This window comes from Miniopterus natalensis, chromosome 18 (assembly GCF_054644295.1).
Source record: "Miniopterus natalensis isolate mMinNat1 chromosome 18, mMinNat1.hap1, whole genome shotgun sequence".
Taxonomy (NCBI): Eukaryota; Metazoa; Chordata; class Mammalia; order Chiroptera; family Miniopteridae; genus Miniopterus; species Miniopterus natalensis.
The window spans coordinates 21,397,031-21,424,813 of NC_142098.1; the positions used below are offsets into that span (position 1 = coordinate 21,397,031).

The window sequence follows — 27,783 nt, forward strand, 5'->3', positions numbered from 1 at the left end:
AACAGTTTAGCAGGTCACTTTCTGTTCCAGAGGTGAAGCTAGAAACAGATTCTTTTTTCCGTAAAACAAGTGAAGCTCAGAGAACTCAGCTTTGTGTGGTCAAACACTGCAATCTTGAATGCCAACCCTCCTGCTCCTGAGACACAGCAGGGGAGAAAAAAAAGCTTCTTAGCCAAAAAAGAGAGTTACAGGGCTCTTACAGACAGGAAACGGTGCACCTGGGAGGAGGGGAAACTAGGCAAGCTCCTCTGACAGCTTGCAATCTTCTCTCTGAGGTTTTTTTCTAATACCCACCAAGCTTCCAACACCTTGGGGTGCCCAACAATTCAATTCTGACATTAACTACCAAGAATTTACATGGACCCCATAGCTTAAAGGCTCATTCCCACAAGAATGCCCACGCTTCAGACACCAGCCACCAACCAGTTGCCCAGGCTATTCACACTTATGCCTGACCAACTACAGATTTGGTGGTTCCCATGGCCCCATCTCAGGTTCAGTATTTACTAGAACTGTGGTAGACAGACAGGAGTGGAGCAAGGACGATGGGCCAGGTACCGAAGGTCACCAGGTTAGAAAGCCCCGGATGCCTAACTACATACAATTGTAGGGTGGAACCTTGCCCCCAAGGTGGCCTTTCCTCTCCTAGCATATCACTGGTCCTGTGTTTTGGGCCCTCCGACCTTTCCTCCCTGGAGATAACTTCTAGGCCTCAGTTGTATTTCAACTCCAGGCCCAGAAAAACAACAAAACCAGCTACAAGCTGACCCCAGGACCAGCTGCATTGAACGATGCCCCCCCCAACACTATCTCCCCACCCTTCTCCTCCCCTCTCTGGCGCCAACCAATCAGTGGAGACCACAACACTGAAAGGACACACCTGGAAAACTGAATATTATGAGATCTCTCCCTGGGACCTCCCCTAAGATTTCCAGGCTTAAAATCTTTAGGACAGAGGACCCAGCACTCTCCCTCTAGGGAGCACGCCCTTGCCCCTCCCCACCCACCCCACCCTGCCAGTCCAGTTAGCTTTAGCTTCCTCTCTCCCAGGCTCCAGCGGCCCTTCCTTTGCCTCTATAACTTGTTTCCTAAGCCCATTTCTTCTAGGAATTACTTCTTCCACCTCTGTAATTTTACTCTTTGATAAAATTTTACTCTTTGGTAAAATTACAGAGGTGGAAGAAGTAGTTTGGATCTTGGCTCTGAATTCTTTCCTAGCCAGAGTCCAAGTACCAAGGTTGCAGAACCCAGGTTCGGTCTGAACCCACTGGACTAACACCCATTGCCGTTTCAGCAGCCTACAAGAGAGCGACTCACAGAACTCTTGAAAACACTTTATTTATGTTTACTGGTGTTAAATGAATTAAACAAGGAGGCCATTGGAGTGAGGTGGTTTTCATACTGGGGCAGTCTACAAAAGCAAACCAAAATCTAAGCTTGCAAATGTTTCAAGGTTACAAAATCAAAACACGAAAGACAACTAATCACAATAGAAAACCAGGCTTTAAGCTATGCCCAATCAGTAATTGTCTTACTTTGCTTCTACCCATTCTCTATAAAAGCTTCTACCCTAGCTCCTGTGAGTGGAGAGCTCCTAACCACTTCTGGTTTGGTGCTGATTTGAATAGATTTTTTCTCAAATAAACTCTTGAAATTTTTAGTATGCCTCAGTTTATCTTTTAACAGTTCTGGTGTCAGAGGAAACCAAAGGAGACCCCCAGCAACCCTCAGGAGCAATGAACAACCAGGAGTAGGTACCTGCTAAGCTGCTTGAGCTTGCTACTTTCTTGCTGCCTCAGGAGGTGTTGGGCAAGGCCCTCTGGGCTCCCGGATCATAGCTCTGCAGCTTCGCGTTATGAGTTTCAGACTTTATGTGAGCACTTTTTTCTTTCTCTTTAATCTGAACTAGGTATGGAAACTGGAGGAGTGAGACTGGGTCTGACTTAAAAAACAGACTTGATCTGACTTAGAAATGGGACCAGACCTAGAGTCAGACTGGATCTAACTTAGAAACTGAACCACTGGATCTGGGGTTGGATCAGCTCTGACTTAGAAATGGGACTGAGTCTAGTGTGAGGTCAAAGATGAATGAAATTGTGTGTTACAATTGAACAAGCAGGTTAACCTTACCAAAGATAATTTTGAATTACAGTGGCCTCAGTGGAGAACTTCTAACCACCCTCGATAAGCTTATCCATTTGGGAGGTGCCCTCCAGAAAAAGGGGTCTTAGCCAGGCACTCACTGAAAAAGGTAAAGGGAAAATTAATTCTTCTCTACAGTTTCTGGTGACTGGGATGAGATCTGCTGGGAAACTCCACGTACTCCTCAGCCTTCAAACGGCATCCTGGGGAAAATGGCAGAAGCCGGCAAAGGGTAAGAATTTTTACCAAAGTCAGATCTCCCAAATTTGTGTCTGCGATGCCTGGTTAAGAATGGAAGTTACAATGTCGAATTGTTCTTTTCTTTCCAAATTTAGATTGGCAGGAAAAAACATTGGTTATTGATCCTTTGTCTCCTATTGTGTTTCCGATTGTCTCATTTTATGTTCTGAGAAATTGTTTTGGCAACTGTCAAGTGAGTGGTGGGGCAAAAGTATGGCTGGGTAGAAACGTGGATTGCACTCCATTTGCAGCTAGGAGTGAAGTAACTTGTCTAACGTTGAACAGCTCGTTAAGTATCAGAGTCATACTTGAACATAGCTTAAGGCCTTGGGGAGGGAATCTGATTCTGGAATCTCAAGGATCCAGAGTTTTAAAAACAAACTCTAACTAAAGCTTTAACTTCTTAGCTCGGCTTAATGAGACGTGTGTACTCTGTCTTGGTAGTCTGGGCTCACAGAATTAGTCTTTCTGATGACCTTCCCTGGTTCCTCAGCTCAGCTCACCACCAGGAGAGAGGTTTGTAAACAGTCTCTGCCCCAGCATTAATCTGTGAAATGCATAGGGTCTTCTGAACAGTTTAATAAGGACTTTTTCCTAGATTGTCAGTGGGGCAAGCATACAAATCTTGTACTCTGGGAGCTTTAAATTGTTTTTTTAGGGCACAGGTGAATCTCTGAAATCAGTGCAATTTAACTATTTGCACATGTTTTGCCAGAAGTTCATGATGGATTGACAAACATCTGATAATGGCTACAAAATTCAGACTTTAAGTTTAAATGGATTGAAATAGCGGATAGAGAGGATTCTAAAATAGAGCTTATTAGGCCCCTGAAACTGTGCTCCAAGTAGTTTGGGTATGTACATACATGTGTTTTATGGGAGGAGGGCTCATGCTTTGCTGACGGGCTTTGTGACCCTCATAAAATACAGAATCGTTAGTTTAAAAAAAAACCCAAACTTTCTTTTTTCTTCTTTTGTTACTCATAGGCCCACTTCCTTGTTTTGTCCTGATTTTGCTAAAAAGTGGCCCTAGATTGATAGTTAATATCTGTCAGGGGATTCTAGTATGTCAGGTGCATGACAGAATTGAAAAATCACCATCCATCATAAGACCATGCATCTGGCAATTGGACCGGAACTTGGTAGCCCAATTCTGTTTTTTTTCTGCTCATTTGACGTTATGTCAAGAGTTTTTGCCTTGTTTTCAAATATCTGTTTCTGTTTGAATTCATCCTGCAAATATTTCTATCATGTATTATACTGGGTTATGTGAGAGCTCTATGGCTCTATGGGGTATAGGATTATATGCACCCCTATGTTCATAGCAGCATTATTTACAATAACCAAGATCTGGAAACAGCCCAAGTACCCATCAGTAGATAAGTGGATAAAAAAGCTATGGTATATTTATACAACAGAATACTAAGCAGCCATAAAAAGAAAGAACTCTTACCTTTTGTGATAGCATGGATGGACCAACCTGGAGATTATTATGCTAAGTGAAATAAGCCAGTCAGTGAAAGACAAATACCATATAATCTCATTTATATGTGGAATCTAATGAACAAAATAAACTGACGACTATAATAGAACCAGAGTCATGGATACATGAGACAAACTGACAAATGTCAGAGGGGAAGGGGGTGGAGGGGAATGGATGAAAGAAGGTGAAGAGATTAGCCGAAGAACATATATACTTAACTCATGGACACAGACAACAGTGAGGCAATGACCAGAGGGAAGGGGGGAAAGGGGCTGGATGGAGGTGGGCAAAGGGGGGAAAATGGGGACATCTGTAACAGTGTCAACAATAAAAAAAAATAAAGTTAAAAAATTAAAGGAAAGGTATCTGTGCTCTCAATAGCCTTTTAGCTCCTTTGAGGCTTAAAATTGAAAGGTGTTCTCTCTCTCTCTCTCTCTCTCTCTCTCTCTCTCTCTCTCTCTCTCTCTCTCTCTCTCATGCCTTTCCCCACCCTATTCTCTCTCCAGCATGCAAAAAAAAAAAAAAAAAAAAAAATTAAAGGAAAGGAAGTGAACATTTAGTGAGCATTTTTTGTGTGTCAGGCTCTTGAAAGCATGCATTATCCAATTTACCTTTCACACTATGAGGTTGCTGTTGTCCATTCTATCAACTCACTATTATTGTTATTATTATTATTAAACCAGACAACTAAAGCTTAGAAAATCCGAAGAACTTATCCTTGCTCATAGAGAAAATAAGAGGTGAAGTTTATTTCATAATACCATGGATGCTTTGTTCTTGTTTATACAGTGAGGCTCTTCCTCATTTCTCTCTACAAAAAAAAAAAATCTTTGTGAATGGTCATGAAAGATGCTAGAAATCCTTTTTAACTTTAAGCATGTGAGAGGGGATGTTCCTATCTCAGGGAGAGGACTATCAAGGGGATGAGGGAAAGAAGAAAGGGCTGATGCAAGAGCTGTCCGCTGCCCACCCCCCAGTCCACTTCATTTACTTTGAAAGGAAAGGTCAACTCTGACTATCGTGGCAGAATTTTCAGAGTTGAAAGATCTGGGAAGAATACTCTAGTTAGACTCCCCCCTTTTTTTTTTCTAGGAAGAAAACCAAACCTGAGAGAAAGGGACTGACTATGAATGCCACTCAGATAATTTAATCATCACTGTACCCCTTCCTCATCTGTAGACACATGTCCAAAGCATCTTTCTGCCCATGTTGCCTCTAGTCCTAGGCTTTCAAGCCTAGGACTCTGTGAGTGACTGACTATTTGCTGTGTGATAAGCTCACATGCTGTGTTTGTAGGGATAAAATGAAGACCTTCTGCATATGATCCCACTTAAGAGATTATACTAGAAGTACCTCAAAGGTATATATGGTCTGGATAGGGAGCCCTTGGAACAGGGCTGCCCCAAACTCAGTGCCAGGAAGTAAACCAGTGCTAACTAAGCATCTGCTTTGTGTCTTACTCAACACATCCACACACCTTATTCTACTTAATCTCCAACAATAATCCTTTGAACTTGGTCAAGTATATCCAGTCTTCTTTAAAGTTTATCTCCTGTCTCTTTTTTGTAATCCTTACCTGAGGATATGTTTTTATTGATTTGTTTAGAGAGAAAAGGGGTGGGGGGGAGAGAGAGAGAGAAACATCACTGTGAGAGAGAAACGTTGATTGGTCGCCTCCCGTATGCACCCCAACCAGGGATGGAACCACGACCTAGGTATGTGCCCTGATCGGGAATCAAACCCACAACCTTTCAGTGTAGGGGGACAACACTCTAACCAGCTCAGCCAACAGGCCAGGGCAAGTATATCCAAATTTTTAAAAGAGGACACTGAATATTTGAGAAATTAAGAAGTTTGCCTTATCTCATCTGGCCATGAGTTATTGGAGGAGCCCACATGTGAACTCAGGTTGACTAACTGTTACTCTCCTCCTCTGCATCAGGCTACCTTCCAGTGTTTGTCCTAGCAGGTAAGCACACAGGATTTGGGATCTGAGAATATGGCTACAGGGCAGCTAAGAATGCTCTCCAGGGGCCTGGCTTTGATCTTGGTCCCCTTGGAGATTCTAGTATCTGCCTTCGGTGGAGAGAGAGAGAGAGAGAGAGAGAGAGAGAGAGAGAGAGAGAGAGAGTGTGTGTGTGTGTGTGTGTGTGTGTGTACAGTGTCTTCTCTACATTTGGGAAAATGTGCTCGCAGTGGGATGACACAAAGAGCAAGAATAGCAGCTAGAATTCATTGCATGCTCACAGACATCTCCTAAGAAGCCTGTGGACATTGTCTTACTCAATTCCCACAGTAACTCAGAGAGGCAGGTACTATTTTAATTTCCATCTGTGGATGAGACAGGAGCTTTGCAGATGTTAATGTGCCCCAGTTAACTCAGACAAGTATTGTAGTTAGTAAGTAAAGGGAGCTTGATTTCTAGCTGGGTCTGTCGGACCTCAAGCCTTAATTACTTTGCTCCATTGAATCTGATGTTGAGAATGATGATTCTCTTCATACCAGACAACTCAACAACTGCTAAACCACAGAAACCTTTTATTTCTGAGCACTTCAGCTGAGTAAGTTTTATTGCCGAATGACACAGCTCTTTAATTTAGAGAGCTGCCAACCTGAAGATGACCTCCCTCTCTAGTTTGTTGGAAGTTACTCCTTTATTTGGGGCTGCCATTAATTTTAATTAGTTGTTTGACCTTTGACCACTATAAAGTTGATCTGATTAAAACATATTTTCTTAACATAGAAAATTGCCAACAAATACCGAAAGCGCTAGGTACACCAAGCCAGACATGCTTGAATAAATATCCACAGAGCTCGTAAAAATGTCTGCTTTGCCCTTGGCATTTGTAAAGAGATAATTATGACTCCAACACAGTCTTTGCTGTCATTGGATTATTGCTAAACATACCAATCTTAACTTGACCATTAGCTTTGAGTTTCCATTGGCAAAAGAGCAACTTAAACTTTTCACATTTTCTGCATTACTGGTAGTTTACAGATCTTACCCCATTTAAGATACGCACACATACTTTCTCAGCAAAGAGGCTTTTAAGAGGCTAACAATATAAACACTTAGTACTCTAAAATACAGAAAAGCAACAGAAACCTTTCACAGTGTGCTGAGAAAGGGGGCTTCAAAGATAGCCGGAAGAGTGTAGATTAAACACAAAAGAGGATTTCCTCCCTCTGAAGTTGGAAAGGCCTTGTTTGCTAAGAATGTTCTCCTCTGCCTGTGTTCTTCTCTGGTAATTTAATTCAGAGAATGAATCCTTTGAATTTTTAAGTTTCCCTCCCATATCTTCTTTCCTTAAATTTCTTGGGGTCTTGTACAGATTGCTAGGGAAAACTAACTCAGTAGAAAATATATGAAAGGAGGGAAGTATAAGTACGGCATTGTTTTGCTTCTGGTCCAGATTTCCCTACAAACTTTGCACATATGTCTCCACAGACATAACCCACTCCCTACTTTATAACTTGGGATGAAAGCTGGTCTCTGGGTACTAAATCCATGTTACTCACTAATAAAAACATTCTGAAGACTTAGTCTCTGCTTCACTTGATTATTTTTCTCTTTCTCCCTCCCCCTTTCTTTGAATTGATGGACACACTCTGGCTTTTAAAAATGTCCTTGTTTTTCCTATAAAGTAGGCTACAATGTAAGTCAATGGACATCTTGGCTCCCGAAATGTTAAGCTCTCAAGTGAGTCAGTGGGGCAGTTATAAGATGTGTTTGACAAGCACCAAAGTATCAAAATAAGTTGGTCCACTTACGTATATAAAACATTTTTTATAAAAATGTGTCTTTATTGATTTCAGAGAGAGGAAGGGAGAGGGGGAGAGAAATAGAAACATCAATGATGAGAGTCATTGATCGGCTACCCCCTGCACACCTCCGACTGGGGATCGAGTCCGCAACCTGGGCATGTGCCCTGACCGGGAATTGAACTGTGATCTCCTGGATCCTAGGTCAGTGCTCAACTGCTGAGCTGTGCCTGGCTGGGCCCCATCTATATTTTTATAACTAAAAAAGCCATGGTGTTATAAGGTTAAAGGGTAGCCTGGATTTCTAAAAAATTTTATCATGCTAAAAGACAACAAATTTTAAAATTGAGACTGTTCACTCTTCAAAAGGAAACTCTAGGGCTGACTTAGATTGCTCATTCTAGCTAAATTGACACCTTGGAAAATTACTGGCATTTTAATCTTCTCATTGTTCTTTGAAGTATTCAGGAAATTTCTCTCTTTTCAGAGCCACCTGGTATTTGATTTTTGAACAGTTGTGTCTGAAACCACGAACAACCGTCCCCCCCCCCCCCCCCCGCCAGGTTCTTGGAAATCAGTTTGCAGCTGGTGATGATCATTTTTCCTTTTTCTAAGCATCTCCTACGAGCAACAGACTGTGCAGTGCCTTTCTACCCGCACTGTCTCATAATATCGTCATAAAAACTTTAATGAGGTGGGAGTATTATTCCATTTCCTAGATGTTCTCAAATATTACCTGCTGTTTACAAATGAGGAAACCAAATCATCTTGTGAATTGCTTGCTCCTGTAAAAAAAAAAAAATGCTGGTAGGATAACTTTAGCTTTGCCATTACCAGGCAAGGGGAGAAGACAGTCATGTCCATCAGTTGTTACTGGGTCTGGGTAGTCAGCTGGTGTTGGGGTTCAAGAGGCTAAGACAGGGGAGCCTCTGTTTCCCCAGACCCCTCCTCACCGTGGTGCCCAGAGAAAGACGGAAGCCAGGCGGTTGTCCCTTCCTCTCCAGGAGGCTGAGCAGGTGCTCCTGGAAGACGCCAACCCCGAGAGAAAAAGTCACCACAGCCCTCTGTGTTGTGGAAGTCCACTCCCAGTGGCCAGAGCAAGTTGATGCTGTCGGGGTCCAGTGCAATATACTGTGGACACCCCAGCAGTGCACCCCATGAGCAGGAGTCCTGCATGGTCAACTTCAGCACCTGGCCCTAGCGGACAGCGACAAGCACAGGGGCCAGCCCCACAGGCCCGGAGCCCACCACCATTACTGCAATGCAGGCTCCCAGAGGCCACAGCCATCACCACCTTGACCACCACCAGCGGCATCACGGCCCAGCGCCACACTGAGCGCCAGAGCCTGGTCCTTCTGGCCCATCGACCCTTGAGCCCATAGTCTGGAGCGTCCTTCCCCAGGCTTGGTCCCCTGGATCCTGACCTGTAGCCACTCCCTGCAGCAAGTCCTGCCCCTCTGATCTCCACACACCTCCCCCTGGGATGTCTGCCAGAGAGGAACCAAAGACAGAAAAAATTCCCAGAAGCTGTTGCTGATAAGTATGCCCCTTCATAGAGCAATTCCAGTCACCCTTGGAATCTGTCCTTTGATGTCATTTCTTGAGACCTTCTAAAACCCCTCATTGTACCCTCCTACTCTATTTAAAAAAAATACGTTTGTTGTGGTTTGTAATTACATCTTCTTTTTGTTAATTTAATGCTGGTCTCCATCTGTTTTAGTTCTTCATTATATTTCCAGTTCTTAGCAACCCTTGAATTCATGTAACCCAAGTAAATACACCAAATGTAATAATAATGTTACCTGCTGCCCCAAGGCTTCTTACCGGTACCCCCTCTCCCACACCATGCTAGTCTTTCTTAGCTTAATTGGACAATTAATATTTGTCAAATCGACCATTACCAAAAAATATTTAACTTTGTTTACTTTTAATCCTAACAATTTCCTGAGGTAAATGTGAATATTATTAGCCCGCTATGTTTTTGTTTTACTTACCAATTGAGAAAGTATTTAGTGAGGCAAAATGACTCATTCCAGGTCACAGAGCTATGTGAAACACACATATTTGCCCACTTTCTCTCTCCACCTCTCTCTCCTTCCCTCTCCTCCCCATCATTTCTCACCACTGCTTATCTTTGTTTTACTTCATTCTGCACATTGCATCCATCTGGAAGGAAAGAATTCTGCCAGAAGCTAAATTCACTTTGTCCCAGTTTAGCATCTCCAGCAGAAACAGTTTTATTGCCCCCAGTGTCAGATGGCAACCACTGCAGAAGATTCTGATTGGTTTTGCTTGGGTTATGTGTGCCTCCTGAACCAGTCACAGGAGCAGAAGTGTCAGCTGTGCTTGCTTGCATGTGTTTTTTATTATTACTGCATGCACACTCAATTTGGTATTTCTCTGAAGGAAGTTATTTAAATCATTGCCCATTTTGTGGTATAAACTAGGTAGAAATAATCTGTAAATCCACTTAACTTGCATATGTAATTAGAACTACTAATATTTTCTTTTGGGCTACAGTGGTCTTGTTCTCTCCTTCTGCATAGTAGGTTGTAACATCCTTGTGTGTAGGTATCATAACTTCCTTTCTGTCCCTCCGTGTTACCTAGCATAGTGCTTTATAGTTAGTAGGTATCCTTCAAATTTCTTACCTCATATTAAAGTATCTACTTAACCAGCTAAATTTATGGGCTTCTTCATTCATTAGACATGTTTTATTTGGTGAGGATCTGAAAGTTTTCACTAACCTGAAAATAGGATAGACTATATCTTTATTTTTTTGTTGTTTAAGAAATGCTATTCAACAGTGCTAGGGAAGAGAAAGGAACCATTGAGTCTTGTGATAAGTACTTCTTCAAGTCACTAATTTGAGTCTCTATTATTGATGTTTTCTTTAACTAATTGATTTTTACTTTGTACCTCATTTAATGGTATGGATGGAAGCATCTGTGGGAAAAATTGCTCAGCATCATTCTTCACTCAAACTGTAGATTCTTCCCTTGACCTTTTTTATTTTTATTTATTTATTTTTTAAAATATATCTTTATTGATTTCAGAGAGAGGAAGGGAGAGGGAGAGAGATAGAAACATCAGTGGTGAAAGAGTCATTGATTGGCTACAGCTTGCAACCCAGGCATGTGCCCTGACTGGGAATTGAACCCTGATCTCCTGGATCCCATGTCGATGCTCAACCGCTGAGCCACGCCCAGCCGCACCCCTTGACCTTTTTTTTTTTTTTTTAAAAAAAAAATATTCATTTCGGAGAGAGGAAAGTAGAAGGAGAGAGAGAGATAGAAACATCAATGATGAGAGAGTCATTGATCGGCTGCCTTCTGCACGCCTCCCACTGGGGATTGAGCCCACAACCGACGCACGTGCCCTGACCGGGAATCGAACCTCGACTTCCTGGATCCTAGGTCAGTGCTCAACTGTTAAGCCATGCGGGCTGGGCCTGCCCTTGACTTTTGAATTGAAGGGAAGCAAAATGGCTGGAATCCATCAAAGACTGTCTCTGGGCAAGTAACTAAAGCTTTAGGCCCTTGCTATCAGACTGTAATGTGTGGTCTGGTACTGTTGGCTTCCATTGGAAGCTTTTACAAATGCAGAATCTGGGGTCTCAACCCAGACCTATGGGATCTACAATTTAAGGAGGTTCCCAGGTGATTTGTAAGCACAGAAAAGTTTGAGAAACACTGCTTTAGAGGTCAGAATCAGCTTCTTGGTAAGACTTGTTGAGCTTTGAACGTAACTGGTAGCTGCCGAAAGCCAGGTATTTACAGTAGAGATGACAATTACGTGGTACAAACGTTGAAATCCCCCAACTATGAACTTGGGAGAAACATTGCTAATTGCTCCTGGCACTCTTTCCACCAAGCTTCAGGATGTTTCTCCACACTGTAGTCCAGGTAGCTTTCATGGGGGCAGAAAAGTTGGCCTAAGAGTAAAGACCCATTTATCAATCTTGCCTAAAGACCAATTGTTTCCTTAAGAATGCCCAACAGGCAAAAGAGACCAAAAGGAGTCTAGGTTAGTGAATCTTGTGGGTGTGGACTTTGGTTGATTGGCTAAATAATAAAGTCAAGATCCTGAGTTTGACCCTGGGCCAGCCAAATAATCCCTTAATCCACTCCTTCCAGTCTGCATCTCCCATCCATCTGCTCATTGTCTTGCTAACTCATCTGTATTTCCTCTCACTAAATTTTACCTATTTCTTTGAATTAAACTGCTTCTCTTTAGCTTTCTGATTGGGGAAGATGATATTATTTAACCCCACCTCCTAGAAACCCAAACTGACACTGACTTGTGTGAGCTGTGGTTGTCTTGATTCAGCCCTTTTGAAGCAGCCTCTGAATGCCTTATCAAGATCTCCTGTTTGCCCAAATTGCTACCCCATGAAGGAATTGGGAGAACAGGTTAGAGCCCACTTCCATTGCCTAGTTGAACAAATTTGACCTTGTCATAGCTCCCCTATAGGTAGGTGCTAAGGGTGTAGGATCTGAGCAACTTGTTAGGTTCTGGTTACAACTCCACCGCTCCCTGACATTTGACTCAGGGCAAGTTATTATATCTCTGTTCTTCAGTTTATTCTTCTGTGAAATAAAATTGTTCTAGAACCTAATTTCCAGAGTTGTTCTAGAGATTAATAATTATGCAAAATGTAGCCCAGTACCTGGAATATGATGAGAATATCCTACCACTAATGCCTGCTCTACTAATTGTGTTATCGGTGGAGAGAGCCCATGTTTCCACCTGTTGCTTATGGGAATGGGCTTCTTGCCATATTCCAAGGAAAATAATTTTCTGAGACTCACAGGAGGATGAGATGTAGAAAGCTTTCTTTCTGTGGTCTCAAACCTCCAAGTGTCCAAGGTCCCATTTCCTTCCTGCCCCCAGGGAAGAATTGTAGCTGTGGCTTCAATAGAGGCTGGAGTCAAAGCCAGTGTCCAGAGCTGCTCTTCTGCGTCTCCACAGTCCAATACATCCGGCTAGCTTGGTTTGTGTTCCTAGCTGTAGTCAACCAGTTCATTGTGTGTGGGGTTTGCAGGGCCACATTGCTCGAGAAAACACAGGTGAACACAAGGAAGCAGGGACAAGAAGGGCCCACGAGCCAAGAGCCACAAGAAAAACAAACTCCTTTGTTTGGGGGATTATGTATTTCCAAAATTTCACAGGTTTACAGTGGCCCTGCCCATTCTGGCCAGTGATCTTTGTTCCCAGGTTTGACTGACAGTCACTTTCCCTAGTCACCCCAATTTCACTGTGCATGTGTTCGCCTCCCCTTTGTTGGACCCCTTCTCCCAGTAATCTGTGGGGAATGGGCTGATGGTTCCCTGGAGAGTGTGAAATTGCAGCTTCCTGGAGAAGCTGCCCAAATGGCCATGCTTATAATGTCCGGCCTCCCTTTTGTTCTTTTCCTATTATTAACAAGTAGCTAATTACAATGGTATCGATTTCATTAATAATCTTTAAGGAGATTAAGGTTGTATTGGAATAGACAGTTGGCCAGGATCAACCAAAAATTGCAGATACAATTTTCTTTTTAAAGTTCCCCTCCTCCCCACAGACTTTTCCTCTTTATTGTCAGGTAAAATTATTTCCCTAGTACGTGTAAATCATGAGTCTGATCATGTCCAGGGTATTTCTCCCACCCCAAATTATGTCAAATTTTATATAAACCAACATAGTTTGAAAAACTATAATCAACATACAAATATATCCAGATTGATCAAAATTCAGGCTTTATTATTGTACAATGGAAAGAACCAAAACTGAATTCCAAGCACGTGTAGTTAAAGTTTGCAGAGAAAGATAATTGTTCACAAAACACATTCAATATTTAAAGGGGGGGAAAAAAAGACATTTGAAGAACAGAATAAACTTAAAATTGTTTGCTTTTAAAAAGCCCATTTCTCCCAACCCTAAACTTTGTAATTTCATAGTAAGCAATGAAGTTATTTTACACAATCTAGTTAAACAACTAAATGGGAATAGCATTTGGCAGAATAAAAAATTGCATAGACTTGTGACTCCAGAATAGTTTTATTTAAATCCAATTTTCAACCTCCAAAGATAGATTGCCCCTGATAGACTTAAATATATGATTATTGGTATACAAAGTATGTAAAAAAAGAAACTAACAATTTCATAAAGGAGGGTAGGATGCTAAAGCAAGGAAAAAGCAGAAATTTCCCTTTTTCCATTTTCTCATACAACCTGCTGCTTCTGTTCTGCCTTAAGGTTACCCATTCACATTGGAAGTGGTAATGTAATGCTGGAAGGGAAAATTGACCAAATATTCTATCTTATCATTTCCGTGCAGGTCTTGATTGAGAACTTTACCAAAAAAAAAAATTGTATGTATGGGGAAGGGGTCTTGAGGAAAAATGTTAATGAGAATCTGAGACACGTATGTTCTACCAGGAGATGAAGCAACTCATAGAAGATGTAATGGGTTAACAAGGCACTATGACTAGGATGGAACAGATTGGGCATCAGACTGAAAAGTTTTGGGATTATATAGCACCTAGAATCTCTGATTTAGAGAATTCTCATTAACAAAATATATACTAAATTGTCAAGAGAAGCTTGCTTTTCTGGCTATTGAATTTTTAATACAGACTTCATCTATACAAGTGAGAGGGACTAGGAAAGAAGGATTTTATAGCCCCTTTTGCACAAGCCACTTTAACAGTGCGTGTACGTAGCTGGATCATTATTTTCTGATCCCCCATGCCCCAAGGAGGGAAAAAAATCACAATGAAATATGGTAGCAAAATTGGCTGACTCCTGTATTCCTATGGACAATTTAACTTATTCTTGGGAACCATTAGCCTATGAATCATGACCCATCTTGCTTGGAAGACGTGTTTGAAAGCGACTTATTAAGGAATGATAAACTCGCATATGTACCTCTTGCTGCTACGACAGACTTCATCACTCCATTTGCCCTGAGCTGACTGGGAGAACAGGGCACAGTTTTCCCGCTTGCCACCATTAGGCTGTGCTCGGTCCCAGTTGAGGAAGGAGATGGCAATTCCATTGACATCAACAAACCTGCCTTCCGTGACCAGGTCATTGATGCCCAACCAAAAGTCATTGACACCCGGCAGGCTCCTTTTCCCATAGTCTCGGAGGGCGTTGATTTCGTCCGAGTTTCTGGGGATAACCAGGGTCCCTCCCTTGGAAATGCAGTCTTCATTGGCTTCATGGAAGTGCTTCGAGCCTTCCGAAGCAAGGTAGCATTTCTTGTGAACTTTTGTGCCTCGAAGACAGACTGTAAAGATGTGAAATTTGACATATTAAGATGCTTTTTTGAGTGGAATAGATCCAGGACTGAACCTGGCAAATAGCAATACATATTTGTGGAATGAATGCTATGTGATGGTGATGCTGGGTGAACATTTATTTGCTGGAGATTTTGTATGTGTTGGACCTTGGGCCAAGCATTTTACATAAATAAACTCACATAATAATCACAACAGTTCCATGAGGTGGGATTTTATTACTCTCATCATCAGGATATTGAGGCTTAGAGAAGTTGTTACTTGCAACAACTTATCATGTAAGAATATAACTTAGCATGTAAGATTACAATTACACACACCCATGTCCATCCCTCCCTTAAAACATGGCCTTTAACCTCATGCTGCTTTGATATACACATGCTTGTTATATTGTTAGTGTATATTATATTAGTGTATTGTTAAATTTCCTGGGACTTTTGGAACTGTAATGGTATTTCATAATTATTAAAAACAAAAACAAAAGCCTGATTTGCATATGGAGAGACGGTCTTTTTCTTATGCAGATAACAGCCCTGCTAATATTGTTTAGGTTATCCAGGATAAACCAAACATAAAGATGGTTTAGGGCAAAGCATTGGAGAATCGGGCCCTGACATTTACTAGCTTTGTACACCTTGGACAAATTATTCAATTTCTCTGTGCCTCAGTTTCCTCATCTGTAAAATGAGGATAATCATAATGGCATGTATCTCATAAATTAAAAGAGATTGATTAACATGTTAATGTAGATAAAGCATTAACAAAACTCTTTCCCCTTCTGCATGCACATTTGACCTTCTCTAAACTTTCTGATTCTGTTTCCCTGGAAACCTGATAATGGGAATATATTACCAGTGTTACTAGGCAGCTTGCTTATGGTAAAAAATGACCTTGAATTGGTAACATTGATGGCCTGGGAGTTATAAGTACTTGGTTGAAAGCCATAACTTCAGTCTTCCATGAAGGCTGTAACTCTTATAATTGGGCAGGTCTATTGTGGGACCCTCGACGCTCTTCTTTTGAGTTGCTATGAGAGTATTGGTTCCTGGGGGGGGTGAGCTTCGCAAGCAGGGCTGTTCCTGAACCACCCAGTGTAGCTTTCATGTCCTCATCCCTGGGAGCCTCGGTCAGTAGCTCCTTATAATGAATAGAAGCTGCGGAGAGCTCTGCTCCAGAAAGAAAGGACCACCAAATACTGCCTTCTGTTGGCAAGCTGTGGTTCTAACCAGTGTCCTTCCATGTGCATTTGATGTATGTGGCCTGAGTCCTGTGACCCTGTGTTTAGTCGAATCTCAGCAGATGTCCCAATGAATGCTTCGTAAACATCTAATAAATGCTAATTATTTAAGATAGTTAATACTTCAATTCTGTTTCATTGCCTATAAGAGAATGATGAACAGACTTAAAATGTATTATTGAAATGCCTATTTTTATTTCTATACCACCCATATATAGAGAAGGGGGTGGAAAATCAAACTGATTTCCCAAATCAATCGTCTCCTGACTTTCGGATCCTTTCTCCTGGGCACTTCCGGCTTGTCAGTATCTCTTTTAAGAAGATGTCACCTAGAACTCCACATGCACTCTAGCTATGGTTTTTTTAATTGCTGGCAAATCGCAATTGCGCACCTTCCCCTCTCCCTCCCTGCCCCATCTCCTTTGAGACAAAGCACCCATGAGATGGGGTCTTACCTGTCTGCAGGGCCTGTATTTCCTTCAGGGCATTGACTTCTCTCCAGAGCTTTTCAACTTGAGTCTTTAGATCCCCATCCTTTTCTGGGGATATTTTAGGGTGGGGTGGTGTAGGAGAAATAAAAAGCATACAATTAAAATAATATGAAAATAAAACAAAATAGAATAAAGCTTTGGAATCCAGAGCCTAAGAAGGGTGGTTTTGATGAAATGGAACCTAGTGTACGTGAAAAGTAAAGCACGAAAATAAGTTGTCTGGGAAGAATCATAGGAGTTTGGTAGGGGCGATAATACTAGAAGTGCTCCCCATCTATCTCTCCAGCCCCTTCCCATGGGACTTTCCCTCCCTCAGGCTTCAAACTCCCTGACTTTCAGTTGCGTTCCACAGCAAGCTGTCTCATTTCAGGACCCTTTCCTTTGGGTTCCTTCTGCCAGGAACACTCTTACCCATCTCTTTACTGGGTTTAAACATCTCTTCTTCTGAGAAAACTTTTTAAATTATCCTCTCCCATTAGCATCCCTCTCTGATTAATCTCTTTCTTTGAGCCTTTATTTTTCTTCAAAGCACTTTCTCCAACCTATAATTATTTTGTGTAATTTTACCTGTCTGGTTATCCGGGGCAATCCTGATGTTTAACACAATACTTGGCACATAATAGGTACTCATGATGTTTGTTGAACGAATCAACAAAATTCCAGGACTGACGGGGACTGTCTTAGAGATTAACAGTTTTGAGCTTTTCAAAGGCAGAACTCGTAATAAATCATAATAAAAATAAAAAGTGTTAAAAGCCACCATACCCTGTGCACCAAGAGCTTAATTATTTCAATATACCTGTGAGATAGAAACCATCACTATCCCCATTTCACAGAAGAAGAAATAGAGGCACAGACAGGCGAATTAACCTATGCAAGGTCAGCCAGCTGGTAAAGTACCAGTTCAGGATTTGATTCCCACTGACTCAATTTCTCTTCTCTTCCCATCCCTCCCATCTGCTCCTGCACAGTGATTGCCTTCACCTGCTTGGTCCCTAACATATGGTCTCAGACAGAGAAGATAATTAAAGCTTGATCAGAGCTGTCCCCAGATGCCTCCTCGTGGGCATGCCATATAGAGAATCTATGCCTTGTGCTGGGTTTTTCGAGACAGCCCCCAAATCCAAACATGCTAATTCACCATCCCCTTGAACATGTGTTTTGCAAGCCAGGTATTTCCACATGTAGGTTAGGAAAGTGCCTTCTGGGGCACCCAGGGGTGGCTCCCACGTCTGTTTCATTTGATACTGCTAGTCAATTCTCAAAGCATCCAATAGCTCAGCTCAGAAATACAAATAGCCCAAGGATTTCCTCAACAGGACCATTCAATCCAAAATAAATATATTCAAGAGTGCAAAACCATTGGCTGTTGGGCGCCAGGCTTGCAAAGACCTGAAGACTTTCTTGCAAGTTACAAGTTGTCAACTCTATAAATGTCATTCCCCATCCCTCTCAGCTTCCTGCTCCATTCTACTTAAATAGGTGACCGCCACAGAGAAGCTGTAAACACTGTAATTAACATAAAGACATAAGAATTAATATTAGGCCCCTGGGAGATCAGTATGGGAGTCATTATCCAGGTGGCTTGGCTTCTGCATCTATCTTCTCTGTGACAAATGTGAATGTGTTTGTCTACAATTAATGCAGGGAACAACTATTTTACTGTAAAAATTGTATTCATTACTGCAGCACGTAAGTTTTTGAGTCCTAGAAGGTAAGTGCCAGAGAAATCTTTTGTTTGGAGCTAAATCACTCGATTACCATTTTGAGGTTTTGTTTTGTGTTTTTTTAAAAAAGGCTTATTTTCATTTTATTATGTGTCCTCCAAAATAGGTACAGTATAGAAATAACGCAAAAATAATTCCCAGAAGAAATGACCAGTAAACATGTGAAAAATACCTGAGCCTCATTAACAACCTAATAAATGCAAATTTTAAAAAAGTTTTTTGTTCTTTTGGTTAGATTGGCAGGGCTTAACCTGATGGTGCAATGTTGGGTGGTCAAGATGTGTGGAGATGGCCTGGCGGGGCGGGGCTCAGTGGTTGAGCATTGCCCTATGATCCAGGAGATCACTGTTCAATTCCCGGTCAGGGCCCATGCCCAGGTTCCGGGCTTGATCCCCAGCAGGAGGCAACCAATCAATGACTCTCTCTCATCATTGACATTTCTATCTCTCTCTCCCCCTCTCCCTTCCTCTCTCTGAAATAAATTTTAAAAATACGTTTTTTTAAAAAAAAGGTGTGGAGATGGACAGGCTTAGACACTAAAGATAGATCATAGATTGATGCTATTATTTTGGGAGACAATTAGAGAGTGTGATTAACCTGAAATTTGGCTTCTAGAAATGTATCATAACATTCTAGCATGGGGATCAATATACATATAGACGGTCCCTGACAGAATGGTTTAATTTATGGCTTTTTGACTTTATAATGGTGTAAAAACCATATGCTCTCAGTAGAAACTGTACTTCAAATTTTGAATGTTGATCTTTTCCTGGGCGAGTGTTATTTGGTACCATTCTCTTTCATAATGCTGGGCAGAGGCAGAGAGCCATAGCTCCCAGTCAGCCTTGAGGGTAAAGAACCCATATTCTGTAGTATATATTGTGTTGCCAGCACTTTTTAAAATATTGTATTATGAGCACATTTAAGGTAGTTTAGGCTAAGTTATAATATTTGGTAGGTTAGGTGTATTAATTGCATTCTCAACTTAGGATATTTTCAATTTATGATGGGTTTATCAGGATGTAACTCCATCGTAAGTCAGCGAACATCTCTATATGTGTACAGAACAGTTCACTGAGGCACTGAATTAAACAGAGTGGATTGAAAACCGCACAAAAATTCACCAAGATTAAATGAGTCGTGACCCGTACACCGTGGAATATTATGCAGCTGTTAAAAGGACTGAGGTATGCCATGCATTGATAGCCACCCAAAATTTAACAGATGGAATTAGTTTGCCTTCCAGACACTTTGTATTACTAATTCTTATTTTGTTAAAAGTATCAATTATTAATTGTGCATTTAAAAAACTGGGAATATTAGCTCCCAACAGTTAATAGTGGGTAACTCTGTGGAGAGATTTGGGAGAGGAAAAATGTCTTTCATTTTGATTTCATATACTGTTATTTGCAGGTAGTTAAAATACTTTCAGTGTGTGAGAGGGTGGGGAGAGAACTGTCCTGCAAGTCTAGGCTTACCACTTCACATACTGTAGCATCTGCTGATTGGGACCGAATGGCAAAAACTAGCAAGCACTGCTTTGAGAGGATAATATTAAGATGTGTACCCAGTCAGTAAAAAAAAGAAGAAAAAAAAAAGTGTGTGTTTGTGTGTACACGTGTGTGTGTGAGTGTGTGAGCTCTCTGTGCCCTGAACTGCAATCTCTTCGGAAATAGCCACCCGGCACACTACACATTAATATATCCGTGCCCCTCCCCACATCCCTATTGGGCGATCACCACTGTGCCACTCCCTCCCATTAGTGGTGAAATCCTGGCCACCAAACTGTGCCACATCACCCAGGACCTTCTCTCCTCCTTCCCTGCCCTCATCTTCTGCAATATACTTTACCTGAGCATGGGAAATATTTCAGTCTTTCATTAAATAAAGTAACAGGGCAGTATAATTTTTATAAGGAAAAAAGATTCCACTTAAGAAACCTTGCATCAGGCTTAAATTGTATAAATAAATTCCCCTAGAAAAGCGCACTTTATAATCATCAAAACACAAGACAAGCTCCCTTTCTACCCACCAGCCATCTGTGTGGTATCAAATCAAGACTAACCTTCTTGGTATTTTTTGTGCGTTTTGTTATTAATGAAGGGCAGTTGATAAGGAAATAGTGTCATAATATTTACCTTAACATATCCTGATAACAAAACGACTCAGAGGATGAGATAAAACATTGCCCGGGTTTTCCCTCTTGCTTTGGTTTCAGCATGTGGCAAATAAGTTGCCATCACCTGTGTTCTTTGCCGCATTTATTTTTTACCTCTTAGCCTATTCAAGCCACCCAAAATATAAGATTGCTCATAGATTTAGTTTTGCATTAAAATGTCTCCAAACATTAAATGACTTTGCTAGTTAAAATATGTTTAAGTTAAAGAGAGGTTCAATTTCTCTGTGACATGAAAAAGTTTAAATATATAGTATAGACTGTCCTTGTGTTACAAGGGATATGAAAATATATATACATGGTAACCAGTGACAAAATGGAAGTCACAATTACCAATAGTTCTATCCTCTACTATACATTTAATAAGGTTATACTTATCTCACAATTATCTTTGAATAGAGTTATATAATCTCTGAGTGAAACAGTGTACTCTATAATCAATATGTTCTCCCTGACTCCTCACTCATAATACCAGATGTCCACATATCTGGGTGACTCCCTCTGAAAAACATTCTACGTCTCTAACCCCACCTGATAAAGGATATACAATATAGAAATTTTTTTTACATTACAAGAGCTTTTTTCCTCCCTGCAAAAAAAACCCCCACCTTATTACGTGACTCTTTTAAATATCAAACTCTCCAGAAAATTAAAAGGTCCCTCAGTCCCATGAAATGCCATACCCATATGATGACACGGTGCTGTCACCAGGGACTGTCTCTTGGAGGAGTTTAGAAGTGAACATGGTCCAGCCCCTCCCCACCCCGAGCGAGCCTAGTATTTTGCTGGACTGAGAAGCCCCGTTACCTTTCACTCGGCGTTTGCTGTGCTTCCTGGCTTTGAATTTGGACGTGTGGCTGGCGGTCTGGTCCAGGAGTAAGGTGATAACCAGGACGTAAATTACAAGTCCACTCTTTGCCATGGCTCCTGCGCAAGTCTGGTGGCCACTTTGCCAGCTCCTCTGAAGTAGCTAAGGGACAAGTAGACTGCACAGCCACATCTTGCTCTGGAATGCCAGGGGCCAGCTTTATAAAAGTGAGCTGGGAAGGCTGGCTGCAGTCCTGCTGACGAAATGTTTGAGTGCCTCGGCTGGCCACAGCATAAGGTGGCCCCTTGTTCTCATTCCTCATGTCAGACTTTTCTATTTTAATCTTGGGGCTACATTTCCTAGCTGACTTACCTTTTCAGAGTGTGTCAGAGTTAACGAAGGGAGGAAGTATTTTCCTTTTTTTTTTTTAAATTGAAAGTCCAGGAAGCTTGGGGGTCTCTGTGAAAACCCCAACATTTAAGTCTTTCAGTTGGAGCTCTAGTGTTCACTTAATGAATGTTCTGGCAAATATGTTTAATTCAGTTTCCAGGGCAAAAAAATGACCAAAAACTAACAAACAAACAAAAACCCCCACCCCCAAACAGGAAAGTTACTGGGGGGGGGGGGAGGAGATGCCACACCACCACCTGTGTGTCTATGCCCATTTGTACATCTACACAGCCCAAGTAGAGCTTGGGAAAGGTTTGCTTACAGGAAATAGTGGAGATGGCTGAAGTGGAGGGTTCATGATAAGGTATAAGGCCTCCATTTATCAGGGTCTTATGGATTCATCAAGAATTACATTCTTGCCCTGGCCGGGTAGCTCAGTTGATTAGAGCATCGTCCAGATACCCCAAGGTTGTGGGTTTGATCCCTAGTCAGGGGATCAAATGCATAAATGAATGCATAAATTAGCGGAACACCAAATTGATGTTTCTGTTTCCCTCTCTCTCCCTTCCTCTCTTTCTCTCTAAAATCAATAAATAAAAAAATTAAGAATTACATTCTTAGAGTGAAAAGAAAATTAAGATAGTGAATTATTTTCATAAGAATTCATGTAAAATATCAACTATAGTTATGGGGGATGCCCACAACCCAATACTTTTTTCCTTGAAACTACCCCAAACTCTTAAATAACACTTGCAAGTGAAACATAGAAATAACAGAGGAAAAATAATGAAAAACCTTAGCAATGGGCTTTAAGAACAAATACTGGGAGCCAGATAGACCTTTGTGTTAAAAGCAAAGGATTTCCATACAGGTGTGACCAAGACAGAGTGAGCTAGACCTCTGGGAAAGGCCTCTACGAACTGACGCTCCCATGCTGTTATCTAGATGACCAAGTGCAGATAGAGACTGAGGCTTGAAGATTTTGGAAGGTCTGAAGAGCCACACTTATTTCATCTTTTTTTTAGACAATACAGGAAAGATCAAGGGATGATTGATTCCTTCTGACTCCTAGTTAGAAAAACCACAGTCTAATCCATTTTCATTTTCTCCCTGCTAAAGCCACTTTTAACCTACCCACGTATTTACAACAGAGTAAGGCCACTGATGTGGGAAAGTTGGACATAATTTAGCAATGTAGGTGTCAAATAAAAAAAATAATGATTTTAATTATAATGCAAAGTCCTTATACTGACGGGCAATTTATGAGTGGGCATTTGAGAGCGTTGTGGAAACAAGCTGAGCTGGGTTCACATTCTACTTTCAGCCATTTGTCAGCTGTGTAACCTTGGGCAAGTCACTGGACCTCTCTGAGCCTTCTCGTATCTTAACGATGGGGCTAAGAATGCTTCCTTTACAGGGCCCTGGGAAGGATTAAATGAGATAAAGGGTATAAGCACTTAGCACAATGTCCAGTGCTTAATAACAATAATAATAGCTGTAATACCCTTACCATTCATTGTAATAGTATGTACTATTTCTGGAATGCCAGATCTTTTTAGTCTTCACAGCAAGTAATGGGACAAGGAATCTCTCCATTTTACAGATGATCTAAACTGACTGAGCCTCAGAAAAGTTAAGAGGATTTCGTTATTGTCACTCAGATCCCAAGGGTAGGAGTAGAAATTAAAATCTAGTTTTGATTGACCCCAGAAGACTGCTCTTTTGACCTGGGCTATAAAAAAAATGTGCTTTGATTTCAATAGGAGAAAGGATCGATGTTTTACGATTGATCTTATGATTGATCAAAAATGCTTTTTGCTGGCTTCTCAAATCCTTTATTCTGAGATTTCATGTTACAGAACACTGGTAGAAAGCTAACGATTTCTCTTGGATCTTTGATATGTGCTGTGTTCATACTGAACTTACAAGAACAAGGTGTCTTTTTTCTTCAAAATAAATCTATATTGTTTTTAAGCTCTTTTTTCTTTCCAGGGAAGCCTCTGACACTTTTGCCTGGTACTCCACAGACTCCTAGCTGCTCTAAACTCCTGCACTTTCTTCCAAAATGATCTTATGCCTTCTCATGGCTTCACATTCTGCCTGGAACTTTCCCACACGTATCTCTCAACTTAAATCTCCTTCAGTCTCATATTTCCTATTGTCCATGTGCCATTTCCAGTTGGATGTCTCAGAGACATTTCAAACTCATGATGCTTAAAATTAATTCTGGATTCCTCCCCCATTAATGTCCCATGAATTTAAAAAAGCTTCAGTCTTCCTGAATCTTCCCTGTCACAATTAATGTCTCCGTCATCTACTCAGAGGGCCAATTCCAAAACCTGGGAGTCATCTTTGAGCCCAGTACATCTAGCCTCAAGGTCCCTTCTCATGACTGTGTCAACAGCAAGTGCTTTGGTTTTCTCCCTCCACATACATTGTTCCTCTCAGATGCCATCATCTCATCCTAAGTCACCAAGAGCTCTTGTCCTAACCCAGCTCCTGCCCAGCTCAAATGAGTGCTCCACACGTCACTAAATGGCTGTTACTCTCCTACTTAAAACCATCCAAATCTTTCCAATGTACTTAAAATGAAGCCCAGACCTCCTGTCATAGTTTCTGAGGCCCTCTTACCTGGTGAGACCTCACCTGCCCCTTCCTGATGACTCTCTCCAACTGCAGAGACCTTTGCCAACTTTGAGTCATGTTTAATTCTCTCCTTCCACCACCACTATGTCTTTCCACATATTTTTTCTCATGTCACTATATCCCACCCCTTCCCAAGCTTGCACTCATGGTGTGTGTCTCAATTCATACCATTTGCGTATGACTGACGCCCTCTTGCCCTCCAGGTCTAAATTCTAAGATCACCTTCTCAGACACACACCTTCTTTATCTGAACAACCTAGGAACGTTCTGCTCTGTTTTCTTCATCACTGTATCCGGTTTTCTTTGTAGCCCTTATCATAAGTTGGTACTTATTTAAACATTTATTTACTTAACTGATTTCCTTGCTGGATTTCAGTCTCTCCGGCTGGGCTGTAAGCTCCAGAGGTCAGGGGCTCTGTCAGGTTAGCTCAGTTCCACATGTAGCACAGCACTGAGCACATAGTATTTGCTCAATAAATATTTACTATTGTGTGGCAGGACAGTTGTGCTTTTGCTTTCCTTTCTTCCTACCTCTGCTCTGAGACTCCAGAAATTTCCAAGGCACTTGACCAAGGAAATAGCAACTCAACTCACGGAAGAGTAAAGAGACCAAGACTCATTTGGCAATAGTAACACTTGGAGCCATGCTAAAAAGCCTTCGCTCTTAGCACTGGGCAAGTTCCAATGGTCCTGTAGGTGCTTGGCCCAGAGGCCAGACAGGGATGGGAACTTTCCTTTAATGTCTCTTCCTCCTGCAGAGACTCCAAGTCCAGTTTTTTCGCCTTCAGGGAAAAAAACAACAATGGAAGCTAACTGGCTGCAGGATTGGCTTGAAGAAGAGGAGGGATGTGGTAGGGGCAGAATTGGCTCTGAGAACACCCTCAAGGTAAGGGCTTTTGTACTTGTCTTCAATGCCAGTTGATACCAGACATGGCCTTCCCATCAGACATGGCCCTTTTTTTGAGGCCCCACCCCCAAAACCTCCACAGGGAAAGTAGGAAAAGAATTGGAGTGATCTGGAAAAAAAAAATCACATCGAGAGCTGCATACACATCAAGGATAATGGGGACCGGTGACCCTCCCACCTTGTCCTCAGGGAGGGCAGACCTCACCGGGTTTTCTTGGAGGCTGAACAGTCCCTTTTCTGTGCAGCAGGGTGATGTCACCAGCTCATCGCCTGGGCTGGACCTGGGCTTCTGAAAGGGCTATTTAAGAAGAAGCCCACATTTATAGGCAGGGAATAGGAACTATAAAAATATTGCCTTTAGTCAAAAAGTGTTTTGGTGAGGATTTAAAAACTGTCACCAGGGTTTTACTTTCTTTAATAAATTGCTGTTTACAACACATCCCCTGACCCTCCTGTGTAATTGGTGTATTTATTCTACCGGTTGCTATTTTAAAGTTGCTTTAAGCTGTTTTCCAGGCCAAATTCTAACAAACAAGTCCACCTGGATTCATTGCTGTCTGCCTGTTAATATTCAAGGCTGAATATGTTTGGAGGCTGTGTTCAGAGGTTCAAGGGCAGCATTTAGCAGAAGTGGTAGGACTGACCTTGAATATAGCACAAACCACCAGTTGAAATGCTCGGAGGAAAGATTGGTTTTGGTATATGGGCAAGTTGTCTGATTTCTCCTTAGGGCTGTTGCTTGTAGCTGCGAGTGGTGAATGTGTTAGGCCCTTTGAAGAGAAGGCAGGGACAGGTTTTAGGGAAGAGAGTTCAAAGACTGCTAAAATGGGGCCGCATTGAACATAGATAAGAGCAAAGACTAGGATAATTTAGGGTTAAAATTCAGATCTGTTACTTATTAGGTTTGTGACAATGGTCAGACTTTGTCACCTCTCTGAATCTGGGTGTCTGTCTTGCACAATAGTTGAGAAAATTAGAGCATGTCTGTAAGACATTCAGATCAACATCTTGTCACCGTAGGTGATCCATCAAAGGGAACTTGGGCTCAGCTGGTGTGACTCAGTGGTTGAACATTGACCGAGGGTCCAGGAGATCTCAGTTTGATTCCCGATCAGGGCACATGCCCGGGTTCTGGGCCCGATCCCCAGTGGGGGCCATGCAGGAGGCAGGCGGTCAATGACTCGTCATTGATGTTTCCATCTTTCTCTCTCCCTCTCCCTTCCTCTCTCTGAAATCAATAAAGACATATTAATAAAAAAAAAAAAAAAAGAACTTGGGCTTTCCTCACTACCATTGTACCCATACCCAGATAAGCTCCTCAGAATCACCCCACAGATTTGGTCTCATTTGCACCCACACAGAACATACTTCTATCATTCTATCATAGAACTTCTAAACATCATACACTTATTTTATATTTGTCTCCCCACATTTTAAAAAATATGTTTTTATAGAGTTTTAGAGAGAGAGGAATGTAGAGTGAGAAACATCAATGAGAGAGACATCGATCAGCAGCCTACTGCATGCCCCCTACTGGGGATCAAGCCCACAACCTGGGAATTGAACCAGGGACATCTTGGTTTATGGGTTGATGCTCAACCCCTGAGCCACACCAGCTGGGCTGCTGTCCCACATTTTTTACCATGAACATGGGTCTTGTTCTATTCTCTTCTGATTTGCTGGACCAGTGTTGTCTGACAGCGGCTAGTAGCCGTCATATTGGACAGCACAGTTTTCGTGCCTGACAAGGTGACTAATACTTAGCGAACATTTAATAAATGTGTATTACATAAAATGGTTCAAGCCTGAGGATTTGGAGTGAAGAGAGTGGCTATTTAGGTTCTATTAATCTCATCCTAACTACTGTGCTAGGATTTTCATGAAATCCAGCGAGGGCGGCATTGTTTACCCTGTTTGATGGTAGATGAAAACCACCCTTGGAGAGTGAAATGACTTAGAATTCTCAGCTTCTAAGTGTCAGTCAAACCTGCGTCTCCCACATCGGAGCTCAGCTGAGGCGAGAGGCCCAGCTGGTGGTAAAGGGGATTTGGAGCTTCATGGGCTTACCTAGCGAGGTCAGGGTAGATATTTCTGCTAAAATTGGGGTGGTGGGATCAGAACAATGGAATCCCAAGGTTGGGAGAGAAAAATCTCTGCTTTGAACACTTCCGTGATGGAGAACCCACTACCCAGCGAGGCAGTCAGTTCTAATGCTAGAAAGTTTGGCCTTACCCTGAAGACATCCCTCCTTTTCCATGTCTTCTCCCCTCTTATTGTGACCAGCTTTCTTTCTTGGCAGCCTGTAAAGAAATATTTCAGCCCCCTGACATTGCAGTGTCTGACTTGCCCTGTTCACACTATTTTCCATCATCACTCTAATTTCTTTGGGTTTTTGTTGATGTTATTATAGCGGTCTCTGCCTGAGTCTCCCTGTTTCTGCCTTAGGCCTTTGGTAGCTACTTCTCTGAACTGGTTTCTAGTATGTGGTCTC

At 41.8% G+C, this 27,783-nt stretch overlaps 1 protein-coding gene across 1 annotated transcript; it reads right to left on the reverse strand.

The window, feature by feature from the left end:
* Positions 1 to 13,344: 13,344 nt before the first annotated feature.
* On the reverse strand, positions 13,345 to 21,538 carry CLEC3A (C-type lectin domain family 3 member A). The gene is made up of 3 exons (XM_016197835.2): positions 21,349 to 21,538; positions 16,603 to 16,686; positions 13,345 to 14,900 (listed from the first exon to the last, which is right to left on the reverse strand). Exons 1-3 carry the CDS (start codon positions 21,461 to 21,463, stop codon positions 14,509 to 14,511), a joined length of 591 nt encoding a protein of 196 aa, XP_016053321.1. The 5' UTR covers positions 21,464 to 21,538; the 3' UTR covers positions 13,345 to 14,508.
* Between the last annotated feature and the right edge of the window lie 6,245 nt (positions 21,539 to 27,783).